Source organism: Lathyrus oleraceus, chromosome 6 (assembly GCF_024323335.1).
Source record: "Lathyrus oleraceus cultivar Zhongwan6 chromosome 6, CAAS_Psat_ZW6_1.0, whole genome shotgun sequence".
NCBI classification, from domain to species: domain Eukaryota; kingdom Viridiplantae; phylum Streptophyta; class Magnoliopsida; order Fabales; family Fabaceae; genus Lathyrus; species Lathyrus oleraceus.
The window spans coordinates 164,592,342-164,610,298 of NC_066584.1; the positions used below are offsets into that span (position 1 = coordinate 164,592,342).

Consider the following 17,957-nt stretch of genomic DNA (forward strand, 5'->3'; position numbering starts at 1 on the left):
CTGGGCCACGAGTAGGTCATACGGGAAATCATCGTTGATGGGCACTTGTTCGTGTTTTATATTCTTAAGTCTAGAGAGATGACCCGCTATAACATTTTTAGTGCCCTTTTTTTATCTTTGATCTCTATATCAAATTCTTGCAATAGTAATATCCATCTCAAGAGTCTTGGCTTGGCGTCCTTTTTACTTAAACGGTGCCTAATAGCGGTATGGTCATTGGAGACAATTATCTTAGCTCCTACCAAGTAAGAACGGAATTTATCTAGCGCGAACATGATAGCTAGGAGTTCCTTTTCTATCGTGGCGTAGTTCATTTGTGTTTCATCTAAGGTTCTACTTGCTTAGTAAATCACATGAATCTTTTTATCCTTTCATTGTCCTAAAACTGCTCCTACGACATAGCCGCTAGCGTTGCAGATTATTTCAAAGGGTCTAGTCCAATCGGGAAATTGCATAATAGGTGCAGTAATTAGGGCTTCTTTTAGTAACTGGAACGCCTCTAAGCATTTTTTGTCAAATATAAATTCAACGTCTTTCATCAACAGGCCAGATAGTGGTTTGGTTATCTTAGAGAAATCTTTAATGAGTCGTTGGTAAAAACCGGTGTGTCCTAAGAAACTGCGTATTTCTCCAACGGTCTTAAGAGGTTAAAGGATTTCTATAACTTCTATCTTAGCTTTATCGACTTCAATCCCTTTATCAGACACTATGTGTCCAAGCACGATTCCTCGTCGGACCATGAAATGGAATTTTACCCAATTTAGTACAAGATTGACCTTTACACATCTCTCAAGTACCATTTCTAGGTTCGATAGACATCCTTCAAAACTGTGCCCATAGACGGAAAAATCGTCCATAAATACTTCCATGATTTTGTCTAGAAATTCTGCAAAGATTTCCATCATGCATCTTTGAAATTTTGTGGGAGAGTTACATAATCCAAACGACATTCATCGGTAGGTATATGTACCATAAGGACATGTGAACGTGGTCTTTTCTTGGTCATCAGGATGAATTAGAATTTGGAAGAATCCTAAATATCCGTCTAAGTAACATAAATGGGAGTGTTTAGCCAATCTTTCGAGCATCTGAACGACAAAAGGTAGAGGGAAGTGATCTTTACGAGTGGCTTTATTTAATTTTTTGTAGTCAATGAACATTCTCCATCCATTTTCAACATGTTTTATTACAGCTTCTCCTTTCTCATTTTAGACAATAGTAAATCCTCATTTCTTGGGTATGACAAGTACTGGGATGACCCATTTACTATCAAAAATCTGGTATATAGTTCTTGCTTCAAACAACTTTTGTATCTCTCTCTTAACTACATCACTTAGAACTGGGTTAACTCTCCTCTGGTGTTCTCTAGAGGTTCGGCAATCCTCCTCTAGCATAACGTGATGCATGCATACAAAGGGGTTAATTCCTTTTAGGTCAGAGGTGTTTTAGCCTAAAGTTGTAGGGTACTTCCTTAAGACATGTAATAATTTCTCAATTTCTATTTGTCCTAAGTTTGCGTTGACTATTATCGTGCGTTCAAGCTCTGTGTCTAGGAATTCATACCTCAAATTTTTGGGTAATATCTTAAGTTCTATAAAGGGTTTCTTTGGGAAAGGCATAGGATCTGGAGTAAGTGCAAGACATTCACTTAAGCTTCCATCTACATATGGCTTTCTCCATTAATCATATTCAAGTATAGGAGGCACTAGAATCTTTAGTATTTCAATATACTTAGGTGGTTTCAATTCCATTTCTCTTATATATTCGTCGATGATGTATAAGGAACAACAAGAGTCATCTATAGTCGATGCCTTTAGGAATTGTGAAAGAATAAATTCAACTTTCTGTTCACCAACCTCAAAGGTTAGCTTTCCTTTCTTCACATCTATAATAGCGCCAGCTGTGGCCAAAAAGGGTCTTCCTAAAATGATTAGAATGTTGGAATCCTCCTTTATGTCCATAATTATAAAGCTGATAGGGATGTAGAATTGACCTATTTGAACGAGAACATTTTCTAACATACCTACGGGGAACTTGACAAAACGGTTAGTCAGTTAGAGAGACATTCTCGTGGGTCTTACTTCTCCTAATTTGAGTTTTGACAGATGGAAATGGGCATTAAACTAACACTGGCTCCTAAATCACAAAGTGTTTTGTCTATGACAAATTTTCATATCACGTAAGGTATGGAAAAACTACCTGAATCTTTTAGCTTTGGAGGCATGTTATTTTGAATTATAGCGCAACACTCAGTGGTGAGCGTCACGATTTCATTATCCTCAAGCTTTTTATTGTTGGAAATAATTTCTTTAAGGAATTTAGCATACAAAGGAATTTGTGTGACGACTTCTGTGAAAGGGATTGTGATATTCAACTGTTTCAGAAGATCTACAAATTTCTTAAATTGCCCTCCGTTTTTAGACTTAGCAAGTCGTTGAGGATAAGGGATAGGTGGTTTATATGATGGTGGAGGCACATGTGGTCTTTCTTCATCTAAGACCTCTTTGTTTTTGTCTCTCTTCATATTGTCAGTTGATTCATCTTGTTGATCATCATTTTCTACTTTTTTCGCTTCTTTTCCAGATTCATGATACAAGGCTGGATTTTAAAGTCTCAGATCTATTTGCCCTTCTAATTCTGTCCCACTTCGTAGTGTCATAGCATTAGCATGAACTTCCGGGTTAGGTTGTGGTTGGCCAAGAAATACTCCAGCTGGGGCTGCTGTTGCTGCTTGTTGTTAGGCCACCTGAGAAATTTGGGTTTCTAACATTTTGTTATGGGTAGCCATATCATCAAGCTTGTTTGATATTTGTTTCAATCAGCTCATTCGTGTGAACATGTTGGTTAGCAAATTCTTTATTCTGTTGGGTTTGGGCTGCGATAAAGTTCTCCAATAGTAGTTCGACATTTGACTTTCTAGGTGCTTGGGGAGTAGCGGAGGCTCCTTTTGGATAACCCGGAGGAACTGGAGGTGCTGGTTTCTCCATCCAGGATTATAGGTGTTTAAGTATGGGTTCCTTTGGGCATAGTTACTTGGTCGGATGGAATACCAGCCAATAAATGACATTCAACAGTGTTGTTCCCAGGTGTTCCACATAATTCGTAGTTAGGTGTCACAACAGCTACGCTAGCTGTTGGAGTTACGGTCAAACTTCCAGTCTTTTGGGCAAGTGAATCCACTTTAGCTTTCACATGGTCTATGCCATTAACTTCATACATTCCTCTCTTTAGTGGTGGTTTCTCTGTAGGTATTCGCTCACCTCCCCATTGGATGTGATTTTGTGCCATGTTTTCAATGAGTTGATATGCTTCTTCGTAAGGTTTATCCATTAGAGCACCGCCAGCGGAAACGTCTAAATTTAGCTTAGTGTTGTACAGGAGACCATTGTAGAAAGTATGGATAATTAGCCACTGCTCAAGTCTATGATGGGGTCAAAGCCTTAAAAAAATCATTGTCTTTCTGCCTAAATCCGTTGATTTGGGCTCTTAGCATAACAATTTTGCTAGGTGGGAAATATCGTGCTAAGAAGACTTTCTTCAACTCATCCCACATAGTGATAGAGTTGGATGGTAGAGACTGGAGCCAATCTCTCACTTTATCTCTTAAATAAAAAGGAAACATGTGTAGTCTTATGGCTTCAGGATTAACATCATTTTCTTTCATTGTGCCTACATATTGTACAAACACTGATAAATGAAGGTTTGGGCCGTCAGTGGGGCTACCAGAAAATTGGTTTTGTTGTACGGTTTGTAACAGTGAGAGTTTCAACTTGAAATCATTTCGGTCGATGGAAGGTGAAACAATGTTGTTGTGTGGCTCTTCTTGCGATGGAGCGGCATAATCTCGAAGAGGACAATTTGGATTTTCGGCCATGATTGGTTCTGGAATATTTATGTCAGGGATGGTGTATTTCAAACGAAACTCTTTGATTCGGCGTGTTAGTATTATATAATGCTCTACTTAGTCAATCGGTTGTTCCAACTCTTCACTTGGTGAGCGAGTGTTTGGCACACAACTAATGAATAAATGGTTGCCTTAGTCTATAAGGTGCAATGACAGAGTCACACTATTGACTAAATTAGTCCCCGATAACAACACCAAAAACTTGATCGTGACTTTATGAGTCTATCGGATTATCTAACTACAAGTATACAGTCTATCGTGTAGTTTTAAAAGATATCGAACCCATAAGGACTAATAATCAATCTAGTGTTATCAATTGATGCAATGTAAAGCTAAGGCTATTGATTACCTAATTCGGACGTAATTAAAAACTAGATTTGGAATAGGATTTAGGAAAATTATCAAGAAAGGGAGGCCGAAATGTGGATTTTGTGCACCTCAGGGACTATGTAATTCATTGGCGTTTGTTTTATGTTAAACTGCTTTCAGTAGGAAAAACCAATTTAAAAACTCTATCTCACACTCTCGCGCTATTGGTCAAATTTACACCCCTTAACCATGATATTTTTCTCTCGCTCACCCATTTCAATTAAGAAGCATTTTTTGAAAACTAAATAAGTCCTAATTGATGCCTAAAGCGCTCGCTCTGTATTTAGGATCAATGCCCAGTTTCCACTATCCGGTTTAGCTCTCACACTCTCGCTCTATTGACTCGAACCTTAATTTTTTTTTCACTCTCGTGCAAAAACGTTTGAATTAGACTTGAAAACTCAAGCCAGAAAAAATAGTTTAGGAAAATTTTACGCCAAATTCATTATTGAGTCTCGTCGGAACAACGATCCTCACATACCAGACTCAAAGAATTTTAGCTAGACATGGAATTAAACTCAAACAAACTAAATATGGTAATTGAAATTAAAGACATCATGGTAATCGAATTAAAGTGCGATAAACGGAAATATAAAGCAATAACGTAAAAACCTGAAATCTTGAATTAAATTGCGAGAAACTTCAAATAACACAAATAGAAATAAACAACTTCAATTAAGCTGGCAGGCTTGTGATCCAAGAGTACAGAAAATCAAACTAAAGTTGTGATAACCTCTCGATGTGAGCGGTTATCACTTTGAATGTAATATTTTCCTGAAACTAAAAACAACAGAGCTTTCATGCAATACTTGGATGTCCAGAAATTCTGAAAATGATGCCTTATATAGAGTCCCAATGCTGCAAAACCATTTTCAAATGTGTATAATTTTGCTGAGAAAATGTAGGAGGGTGGGAAAGAATGAGTCAAGTTGGTTTTTTCCACATTCTGTTACTGCGCATGTATCGTGACCGCCATTAGGCTTATGGTGAACACAATGAGCTTAAGTTGGATGATAACGTGGTTAGGTGCATGGATAACGCCATAAGGTGATGGCGAATGCCATGCACCAGAAACTTGCTTTTTCTGCATTTTTCTCCCTTTTCTTGCTCCTTTTCCGGTTTCTACGCGTGAACACTCCATAATCGACAAGTGCTTGAAATGCAAACCAAACACAACATAAAGCTAATAAAACATGATAAAACGACACTACATAGCATGTGAATTGGGTCAAAATATATGATACATTTTTGTGTTATCACATATTCCCCTCCTTATGTCCATACATCTTTTGGAATCATTACCTCAGGGTTACACACCCATATCCTCTCTTCATTGCTTCATCCACTACCTATAATTACAAGCTTTGGCATCCTTTTCTTATTTCTTTATGCTTTGCTTACAGTTACAGAGATTGTCATCCTCCTTTCATTTCCCATAAAGTGACAGACTTTGGCATTCTATTTCCTTTCCCTACAGAGTTTCAGACTTTGTCAAGCTCTCTTTTCTCCTATGGAATTTCCGACTTTGGAAATCTTGATTTTGCCTACACAGTTACAAACTTTGGTAAAGCTCCATTCTTCTATGCCTATAAAGTTAATAGACTTTGGCAACCAAGCACTTCATTGTATGTTACAGACTCTGACCCTTTTGACTTGCCTATACAGTTACAGAATGTGGCTTTCTCTCATGCTATCCTATAGGGTTGTAGACCATAGCAAACATATTTTTCTACCTTGTGAAATCTCAAACCCTGGTAGCATTCTTGGTCCAGACCATGCCTTCACAAATTCACTTTGGCTAAACACTACTTATTGGTTAATGCCATACTCCTATTTTTAAGCGATTTGCTTTGCCTCTTAGCAACCCAATCAAATATCTTTCTTTCCTTGTTCTGTATTAGTTCCCCGAACTACAGAGCTCTAAATTTCTCATTGCACAGTGAAAATACTGTAGCGATAAATTCATGATCATCAAGCTATGGATAAGCTAGACATCAAATAACAAGAGTCGCCACCGCGCTTTTATTGCTTCCAAGGGAAAAGGGAAAAGTACGAACAAAACCCAAAGATAAGAAGTTTCCAAATCAAAACTAATAAAATTCTAGAGATTACAGGTAAGGGGGTTGGTTACACAGGGGGAAGGTGTTAGCACCCAAAGTGTCCAAGGTACTCCTAGGGAGCCCTTTTTCGTGTGCATATGTATTTTTGTAAAATATGATGTTTGTAAATAAATAGAATAGGGGGATGAGAAAAGAATTCATTAATTATACTTTTCTGTTTGACAAGGCCTTCAGACTTGTGCCTACGTACCAACATAAAATGAGGGATCAAAACCTCGTAGTTCGTGGTATCAATTTCAAAGTGGGTACATTGCTTTTAACAAAATTTAAGTTTGAAAGGCACAAAGGCCTAAAATGGTTTGAATGAGTTAGTTATTTTTGGCTTTTTGAAAATTTTAAGTCAAGTATGGTTAAGTCTATTTGCAATTTGATTAAGAAAATGAGTTTGAAAATGCAATGGCATAAGGCCAAAGTTTCTAACTTGCAAAATGGTCTAAGTTTAGAAAACAAGCACAAACAAAGAAGATTTTTTTTAAAGGAGGGGGAGATTTTGAAATTTAAGAGATGGGGAAGAGATGAAGAGACTAATCCTAAGCATAAATTTAGAAGTTGAGAGTTGAAAAGATCTGACCAATGGGCTGCAATCCAATAGACAAGAATGTCATATAGAAACCCAAATTCTCTTGGACATTAGAATCAAGCAATAAACAATGCACAAATTATCAACTTGAAGAGCAAGGAATCAAATAAAGATAGCCACATCCAAGCTTAGCAACTCCATGATCTTTCTTCAAATTTGCCCATGTAGTAGATGAGTTTCAAGATGCCATAAGTCACAGGTTCAAAATAACAGCTTCATAATGATCTTATTGCAGATGAACTCAAAATGGATCTCCAATGATGTATCAGATGAAGTTTCAAATCATAAGTACTTGGTTACAGGAAAGTTGGCATTGGCCAAGTCCTTTGCATAGGGAGTGTTGCCTAAATTTTAAGTCCAAAACTCTTAGATCAAACCAACAAAGGAACCTTTATGGACTTCAGTCATCAATAAGCCAACTTCGTGTCTATCCACGCATCTGAGCAGAACCATATCGAAGTTTCTCTTGTACAGAACATCACCATTCAGGTACAAATTGCCGGCTAATCTCCTCAAAGTCTTCTTATCTTTCAAAGATGCCCCAGGCGGGTAAATCTGACTTTGAAGGAAACACTTGATATCAAAATACCACGGCTTCTCGTCTTTGATCTCTTCAACGGAAAACACATGAGCTGGCCTATCAAGATGCATCATAGTCAAGTTGGGCACTTCATTCCAATACTTTACCATAATCATTGATGCCAATGTTGCAAGAGCATCTGCCATCCGGTTTTCATCTCGAGGGATATGATGAAACTCAACCTGTATAAAGAAAGTTGAAATCCTCTTCGCATAACCTCTATATGGTATCAAACCGGGTTGATTCGTCTCCCATTCCCCTTTGATCTGATTCACAACCAAAGCCTAATCTCCAAATACATCTAAATGCTTGATCCTGAGATCAATGGCCTCTTCGAGCCCCATAATGCAAGCTTCATATTCTGCCATATTGTTTGTACACATGAAAGTCAATCTAGCTGTAAACGGAAAATACGTTCCTTGAGGAGTAATAATCACTGCCCTAATGCGATTACCATACTGATTAACAACTCGATCAAATACCATTCCCCAATAGGAACTAGGTTCTAGCCCTTCTTCAAGCAATGGTTCATCACAATCTTGCATTTTCAAGTACAAAATCTCTTCATCAGGAAAATCATACTGCACTGACTGGTAATGTTCAATTGGTTGGTGATCCAAATGGTCAGCCAAGACACTACCTTTGATCGCTTTCTGAGATCAGTATTCGATATCATACTCTGATAACAACATCTGCCAACGGGCAATCCTCCCAGTTAAAGCAGGCTTCTCAAATATATACTTGATTGGATCCATTTTGGATATCAACCAAGTGGTATGATTCAACATGTACTGACGAAGACGCTTAGCAGCCCTAGCCAATCCGCAACAAGCCTTCTCTAGCATAGAATACCGAGTCTCACAGTCGGTGAACTTCTTACTGAGGTAGTAAATTGCAAATTCTTTCTTTCCAGTTTCATCTTGCTGACCTAGAACACAACCCATACTATCTTCAAGCACAGTCAAATACATGATCAATGGTCTTCCTTCAACAGGCGGAGACCAGATCGGTGGTTCAAGCAGATATTATGTGATACTCTCAAAAGCTTTCTGGAAATCTTCGGTCCAATCACAAGATTGATCTTTCCGAAGAAGCTTGAATATAGGCGCACATGTGGCAGTCATGTGTGAAATGAACTTGAGATATAATTCAAGCGGCCGAGAAAACCTCTGACTTGCTTCTCAGTTTTGGGCGCAGGCATCTCTTGTATTGCTTTGACCTTGGCAGGATCAACTTCAATACCCTTCTCGCTAACAATAAAGCCCAACAACTTACCAGAACGGACACCAAAAGTACACTTATTGGGATTCAAACGGAGTTTATACTTCCTCAAACGCTGGAATTACTTCAACAAATGCTCAACATGTTCTTCTTCATCAATAGATTTAGCAATCATATCATCAACATATACTTCAATCTCTTTATGTATCATATCATGAAAAAGAGTAGTCATTGCTCTTTGGTATGTTGCACCAGCATTCTTTGAATTTAGCGATATTGTCTACCAACATATCAATGTGTGGCAGAGGGAAATCATCTTTTGGATTGGCTTTATTCAAATCTCTATAATCAACACACATGCAAACTTTTCCATCTCTCTTTGACACATGCACAATATTGGCCACCCATTACGGATACTCAGCGGTCACAAGGAAACCGACATCAATCTGCTTCTGCACTTATTATTTGATCTTTACTTCCATATCAGGATGTGTTCTTCTCAACTTCTGCTTGACTGGCAGGCATTCTGGCTTCAACGACAATCTATGCTCCACAATCTCAGAATCCGAACCAGGCATGTCTTCATAAGACCAAGCAAACACATCTAAATAGTCTCGGAGGAGATCAATCAACCCCTTTTTAACCTCTGGAGACAGTTGAGACCCAATCTTGACTTCATTCACATCATCTTCGGAACCTAAGTTGACTAGCTCAATCTGCTCTTCGAATGGCTGAATGGATTTTCCTTCATGCTCAAGAAGACGAGACAATTCATCACTCACTTCTTCATCACTTTCCTCCTCAACCTCAAACACAGGGAATTCAAAATTTGGAGAATGAGAAGGATCATTGTATTCAATGGGGTTAGAAACCAACTTGCATAATGATTTGATATTTTGATTTTAGAGAAGTGATTTGTGACCAAATATTATGCAGATGGACAATTATATTGTTTATTTATGTTTTTTGTGATTACCATTTTCAGAATAAAGCAAAAAGTAAAAACAAAACATCATAGATGTGGATGAATAGAATTATATTTTATTGATGATCAAATTTGGAAATGCCAAACAATGTTCACTTCTCCCTTAGGCATAGGAGAAGGATTTTAGAAAACAAATAAAAGCAATTACTTAGATTGATGCATAATAACAGGAATATCAACAGCAGTCCAATTGTTGCAAGCCTTTCCATGCGTCACAAAATTGGTGCAGTCTTCCTCTTCGTCGTCCTCTAGCACAACAACTAAGTGTTGTTCATTTCCATGAATGAATCCTCCGCTACGGAAGCTGAGTTGCATATCCTCTGATCTAACAGCTGACGAACCTTGCTGAAAACCCAGACCGGTTCTATTCTTGTTATCGGAGACATCTACCACTCGCCCCCACTCGTCAACAATTCCTTCTTCAACAATCTTCCTTGCATCTTTCAATGAGGACATATGTGCCCCAACTCTCTTCTCATCAGCAATAGATAAGGCCTGGAACGGAGTTCCAAGCTCATCCTCAGCTTCAACATAAGAGAAAGATGACAGGTGGCTAACCAACAACGCCTTCTCCCCGCCAACAATAAATAATTTCCCGTTCTTGACAAATTTGAGTTTCTGATGCAATGTGGAGGTAACAACTCCTGCCTCGTGGATCCATGGCCTTCCCAACAGAAAACTATAGACCGGGTGGATATCCATTACTTGAAAAGTAATTTGGAAGTCACTCGGACTTATCTTCACCGGAAGGTCCACTTCACCAATCACTGTTTTGTGTGAACCGTCAAAAGATTTTACGATCACACCACTATATCTCATAAGCGCTCCTTGATATAACAAATTTGATAATGTTGACTTCGACAACATATTCAACGAAGATCCGGTGTCAACAAGAACATTGGATAAAGCGTCATCTTTGCAATTCATGGAGATATGCAAAGCCAAATTATGATTCCTACCCTCCTCAGGGAGTTCCTCATCACAGAAACTGAGATTACTATAGGAAGTGATGTTAGCAACAATATGATCAAACTGATCCACCGTAACATCATATTCCATGAACGCTTGCTCTAGAACTCTTTGCAGTGCTTCTCTGTACGCTTATGAATTCATAAGCCGAGACAGTACTAAAATCTTTGAGCGGGTTTGGAGCAGCTGCTCCACCATATTAAACTTACTCTTCTTTATCAATCGAAATTCCTCATTATCATCGTTATTCTTCAAATTGCTGGATTCACCAGACTGACGCTTTGAAGCACTAACCAGATCTACTGCAGGAACTTCCACCTTCTTACCAACTGTTGAATCTTCCATATCTTTTGGGAACACCTGCCCAAACACTCGACCACTGCGAGTCACCTTGGTAACATCAGTAATGTTCACAACAGAATTGGTCATAGGTAATGGAACCTCTTGACCATCCTTCACCATAGTTGCATTATACTGATAAGGAACAACCTTATCGGATGCGTATGGGACTGGACCTGTCAACCTTATGACCAACGGTGATACCGATCTTTGGCTGACATTGTTATTGTTGCTGCTATCATATTGAATCACCAATCTCTCGGGATTCTTAAACCCTCGAACAATTACATTGACATCATCATCTATGTGTCGAGATTGAACAATTTGAATCATACCCTCATCCATCAACCGTTGGATGTCTCTTTTCGCAATCTCACAACCTCTTGAATTAACACTGCAGACAGCACAACCATCATGGTCATGCTCACAATCACTAACCAAGCAAATATCCTTGTGCATCATCACCAAGGACCTTCGAATGAAGTGGACATCGAATAACTTGAACTCCCCAGGGAAGCCGTCTACCATGTTGACAAATGAAGTTCCATGGGCAGGCAATGGGTTTGGTTTAACATTCAGCGCACGGTCCTCTAAGGATACCATTCCATTCTTAACCAGCTTTTGAACTTCATATTTGAGTGGATAGCAGTTCTCAGTGTCATGTCCGGATTCCCCTTGATGAAAAGTACATCAGAGTTCTGGCTTGTACCACCATGGAAGTGGTTCAGGGATTTGCGGAGGGTTTCTTGGTTGGAGTAGGTTCTTGAGAATCAATGATGGGTAGAGCTCTGCATACATCATAGGAATCGGGTCGAAAGAGACCTTCTTCCTTTCAAAAATTTGTTGTTGATGGTTGTTGGTATTGTTGTTGTTGTAGGTGTTTGTACATTGCGGTGGTTGTTGTCGTTCACGTTGTTGTTGTTGAACTGGTGCTAATTGACTTGCTGAAAATACGGGAATAATCGAAGATACCTGATGATGATGTTGATGGGGTGGTTGACTTTTTCTGATTTGAGGCCTCCTCTGCCTCCCACTAACAGTTTCATTGGCTTCATTATCCTTCTTCTTACCAAAATTGTTGATGTATCTCTTGCCGAACGATACTTCCTCCTTAGACAACCGTCCTTCTCGGACACCTTCTTCTAGCCTCATCCCCATATTTACCATTTCGGTAGAATCACTAGGGGCACTGACGATCATCCTCTCATAATAAAATGAGTTAAGGGTCTTCAGGAAAATTTTTGTCATCTCCTTTTCCTCTAAAAGAGGGTTGATCTGAGCAACGAGCTCTCTCCATCTCTGTGCATACTCCTTGAATGTCTCCTTGTCCTTCTGAGACAATGATCTCAACTGATCTCGGTCGGGAGCCATATTAACATTGTACTTGTACTGCTTTACAAATGCTTCACCCAAATCGTTGAAAGTGAGGATGCTTGTGCTATCCAGCCCCATATACCATCTTAGTGCATCGCCGCTCAGACTGTCTTGAAAGTAGTGGATCAACAGCTGATCGTTGTCTGTTTGGGTAGACATTTTACGGGCATACATCACCAAATGACTGAGCGGATATGTGTTCCTTTTGTATTTTTCAAAGTCAGGCACTTTGAATTTCACTAGAATCTTCACATTCGGCACTAGACACAATTCAACAGCACTCTTCCCAAATAGATCCTTACCTCTCAAGGTCTTCAATTCCTTGTGCAGCTCAAGAAATTGATCTTTCATTTCATCCATTTCCTCATATACATTCGGGTCCTCAGACAACTCGGAATGATAAATGGTGTCCTCCACACTAGGTAAAGTATGCACGACAGGCGGTGGCATAGACATGACCGGGCTAGATGCCGGTATAGAAGTAAATGTAGGTGCAAAGCCTTCAGGCGTAAAATTCGGAGGCATTCCCCACGGGAATCCAGCAGGCATGGCAGGTGAAAAACGAGCAGCAGTTGCGGGAATAGTAGAGGTAGCTACCTCTGAAATAATAGTCCTTTGAGGGGGAGTAGTTGCAAGTGTTGGAGAAGACAGGCTCTGTGCATCTAGAACTAACTCCATCATGGCAGTCAGGTGGGTGATATCCTCTTTCAAGTCTCTATTCTCTTGCTCAAGATGTTCCATAATTCTGGAGTGATTGGCGCGAGTATTGTACCGATGAGTCATCTTGGTTGAAGCATAGAAGAAACACCAATGAGACATCTGACGAAAGAGAAACCTTCTTATGTAAATGATGCATGAAATGCAATGTTTGATTATTTTTATTTTCAAGGAACTTACTATATTATTTGCAAATATATATATATATATATATATATATATATATATATATATATATAACAATAATTGCAACAATTTGATATGAGCATAAAAATATCTTTTATTTATATAATTAGAAGGATTACACTGAGTACAATGTCAGAAGCCAAATGAAAAATACAAGGGAAAAGGATACGGTCCATCCTAAGGATCCCTAACAACGTCAGAAGATCTGGCTGTAGGCGCGTATTTCCTTCGAATATGTCGGATCTCGGTCTCAAAAGAAGCCTTCATCTGAGTCTTCTCGAGGACAAGCTGGTCAACAATCTTCTTCCAAGCAATGGAAGGTTGAGGCATGCTAGAAGATGAAACCCCCGACTCTCTCTGTCTCTTTGTTACCCGGTCTTCAAGTAGCTCAATAAGTGCATCTTTGTCCTTAGACTCAAGCTGCTACTTCTCATGCTTTTTGCTCAAAGCATGGAACCTCTATTCCCACATATCCTTCTCTCGCTTCATCTTGGCGAGTGTGTCTTCCAAATCTTATACATCTTGGTTAGGGAGAGTTAATGGCTCAGCCACAACCACAAACATAGGTCTTTCACAAGGATATGGCATCTTCAACTCCATAGCTCTCTTCTTCACCCAAAGAGTGTAAGCTTCCAAAGCTACACAATTGCACGGACCAAGCTCGGATCTTCCTTTTCTATGTACATTATGCCAAGCATGCACAATCTTCTACTTCAAATGTTGGGGATCTTTACCCTCTTGATAGAAAATACCTTCTAACAACATATTATTAGGTTTGTCTCTCAAGGGGAACCCAAGTTCACGAAGAGCCAAAGCAGGGTTGTAGTTAATTCCTCCCTGTGTACCAACGAGAGGCACATTAGAGAATTCACCACAACAATCAATGATCTCCAAACTGCTCAATGAATGATCATACCAAACTATATCATCGTTAGTGAGAGACATAAGTCTCTGAGACCACCGTAGACATTGTTTGTTCTCCATAAAAGCAGGCGTCTGAGGAAAGTGCAAAAAATAAACCACTTGTACAGAAGAGGAATGAAACAGAAAATAGTTCCACCACCCTTAGAATTCCTTAGATGCAAAGAGAAGTACATATCACCCAACAAAGTAGGCACAGGATCCCCAATCAAGAAAATTCTAATGGCGTTAACATCAACAAAACCATCAATGTTAGGGAACAAAGATAATCCATAAATGAGCAACACAAATATAGCTTCAAAAGCATCCATACTACCGGCCTGAGCAAAGGCATTAGCTTCCTTGATGAGGAAATCAGATGGCAACCCAAACAACCCTCCTTTCTTCACCTGATGAGCCTATATCTCAGACTTCTTAAAGTGAAGAGATTCAACTATAAGATGAGATCTGGGAATCTCTTCTAATCCACTAAACGGGACTTTGTTAGAAACAGGTATCCCCAAGAGATGGGCATATTCCTCCAACATAGGCACAAGCTGATAATCAGGAAAACATGGGCATATTCCACCAACACGCTCAAAAGTCCTTCAACCACATCAGCAGACAAGATGGAAAAAAGCTTCCTATGACGTTGTTTAAAGTCCAAGGGATATAATGCAAAAGATGCTAGCTTCCTTAACTCTTTCAGGTCGGGACATTTAAAACTGTACTTCTTAGTGTTCCTTCGTCCATGATCCATGATCTAAAAATATTTGCAAATAACACCTCAGTTCCTTGAAATTATCGTGTGATGAATGTTATGATGCGCATGAATGCATGAATGCAACAATCACAAATAATGGATCACACACAAAGCAAACAAACAAAGGTCAAGGGATGAATCAAGTCATTGTCAAGATCAATCATCCATTTTGGTGGATTATTGTTTACACCTTATCAACACCCAGGTTCCATTGATATTGACAAGACTTGATTGGATCAACCAAGAATCAAGGGTTTGTTGTAAGTCACGAGCATGGAGTCTGGGTAAGAACCATCCCAAGGGAGTGAACTAACGATAACAACCTGTAGATCATGTTCTAAAAAGTTCCCAGAGTCTTAATTCCATCTATCGGATATTACAGGTTAGGATGACTGACTCATCAACCCATAATACTCTCAAGAGAATCTCGTCTGAGTGTAGTATCGCGTAACAACTATTATCAAGTCTACACTTGAACAGTCTCCGCACTACGTCCTAAATAGGCCAAGAGAGGTTAAATGTTCTACGGTCCTCGACTTCTCGGACCCCAAATTAGAGATAGTAACGTCTAACCACAAATACTTGTGTGACATTTCTAAATCCAAAAGGGCCTCCACTGAGTAGATGGATCTCAAGCCAACTTGGTAAGGACTACTCCACACAAGTTGAACATGACTATACCATCCTCCTATCTTAATTGCACTCAAGTTCGGGTTAGAACTTATCTCACCACTCAAATATCACCAAGCACAACAAGAAGATTATATCATACAAAAAAATATACATACATCAAATATACAGTTATATAGACACAAACAAGTAGGCTAAACCCACTAGAGACTACTCTCCAGCAGAGTCGCCACTTAATTTCCACTTAATTTCTGTAGCAGTAAATTCATGATCATCAAGCTATGGATAAGCTAGACATCGAATAACAAGAGTCGCCACCATGCTTTTATTGTTTCCAACGGAAAGGGGAAAAGTACGAACAAAACCCAAAAATAAGAAGTTATAAAATCAAAACTAATAAAATGCCAGAGATTACAGGTAAGGGGGTTGGTTACACAGAGGGAAGGTGTTAGCACCCAAAGTGTCCTAGGTACTCCTTGGGAGCCCTTTTTTGTGTGCATATGTATTTTTGTACAAAATAATGTTTTACAAATAAATAGAATGGGGGGATGAGAAAAGAATTCATTAATTATATTTTTGTGTTTGTCAAGACCTTCGGACTTGTCCCCACGTACCAACATAAAATGAGGGATCAAAACCTCGTAGTTCGTGGTATCAATTTCAAAGTGGGTACATTGCTTTTAAAAAAAATTTAAGTTTGAAAGGCACAAAGGCCTAAAATTGTTTGAATGAGTTAGTTCTTTTTGGCTTTTTGAAAATTTTAAGTCAAGTATGGTTAAGTCTATTTGTAAGTTTGATTAAGAAAATGAGTTTGAAAATGCAATGGCATAGGCCAAAGTTTCTAACTTGCAAAATGGTCTAAGTTTAGAAAACAAACACAAACAAAGAAGTTTTTTTTAAAAGGAGGGAGAGATTTTGAAATTTAAGAAATGGGGAAGAGAAGAAGAGATTAATCCTAAGCATAAATTTAGAAGTTGAGAGTTGAAAAGATCTGACCAATGGGCTGCAATCCAATATACAAGAATGTCATATAGAAACCCAAATTCCCTTGGACATTAGAATCAAGCAATAAATAATGCACAAAATATCAACTTGAAGAGCAAGTCATAAAATAAAGATAGCCACATCCAAGTTTAGAAAATCCATGATCCTTCTTCAAATTTGCCCATGTAGCAGATGAGTTTCAAGATACCATAAGTCACAGGTTCAAAATAACAGCTTCACAATGATCATGTTGCAGATGAACTCAAAATGGATCTCCAATGATGTATCAGATGAAGTTTCAAATCATAAGCACTTGGTTACATGAAAGTTGGCATTGGCCAAGTCCTTTGCATAGGGAGTGTTGCCTAAATTCTAAGTCCAAAAGTCTCAGATCAAACCAACAATCCAACCAAGATCTTTTTTAGGGTTTTTGTTCTTATTATGTACATTAATGATCAAAGAACACACAAGAAATCACAATATACTTAAGCAAAATATCAAAAAGTATGGTCCAATGGACAAAGTAAAAATGACATTAACATAAACAATTAGGATGGTATCTATAATGGCAAATGAATAAGGCTTAAAATTAAATTGCATTGAAAGTAAAGGACTTAAAATTAAATGTTAGTTGTTAATAAGTTAGAAGTTAGTATTACTTTTTCTTTTTTTTGTTTAAGTCATTGTTTGGAGAACACTCATCCCACTTATCACAAGCATGGATCCTTGAACCAAGACATCTTCCAAAGGAAGGAAAAAAAGCCAAGTTTCCACACAATACCATGAAAGAGGGGAGACTTACAATCTCATTAAATAGAATGTTATGCCTTTTTGTGTCAAAATTTAGCGCTATGTTAAGCAATCGTAATTGGACTTATGTAGAAGTCACAACTATTTGAGGTCGGGCAATAGAATTTTGGTGTTAATGCATATTAGACACATAGTATGATGGACTATGCTCATGAAACATACCACACACAAAAAGAATATGCAAAAATGGTGGCCTAATCTCATCCATACTCATGTTGATTTTGCAATCAACTAGCCTTAGGATATAGAGATATCATAGGACCATGTCATGAATGCATAAAGAAGAGGAATGAGATGAAGAGGGAGGGGGAAGTGGATCAAACTCAAATTGTACAAAGGAGGACTTTTACCAAATTAAGATCATTCATTCATTTTGGGAGATGGAATATACATTCCATCAATCCCCTAAATCCAATGATCTTAACCTAGTAAAGTCAAATCAACCTTGACCAAGGCCCAACAACACAAGTCAAACTTACAAAAATCAATCAAAATGGCTCAACACAGATATTTGGCATTTATTCAA

At 38.5% G+C, this 17,957-nt stretch overlaps 1 protein-coding gene across 1 annotated transcript; it reads right to left on the reverse strand.

The window, feature by feature from the left end:
• Positions 1-1,679: 1,679 nt before the first annotated feature.
• LOC127094559 (uncharacterized) lies at positions 1,680-3,330 on the reverse strand. Its single transcript, XM_051033380.1, has 3 exons — positions 3,051-3,330; positions 2,200-2,598; positions 1,680-2,023 (listed from the first exon to the last, which is right to left on the reverse strand). The coding sequence occupies exons 1-3, from the start codon at positions 3,328-3,330 to the stop codon at positions 1,680-1,682; spliced, it is 1,023 nt and encodes a 340-aa protein (XP_050889337.1).
• Positions 3,331-17,957: the final 14,627 nt, after the last annotated feature.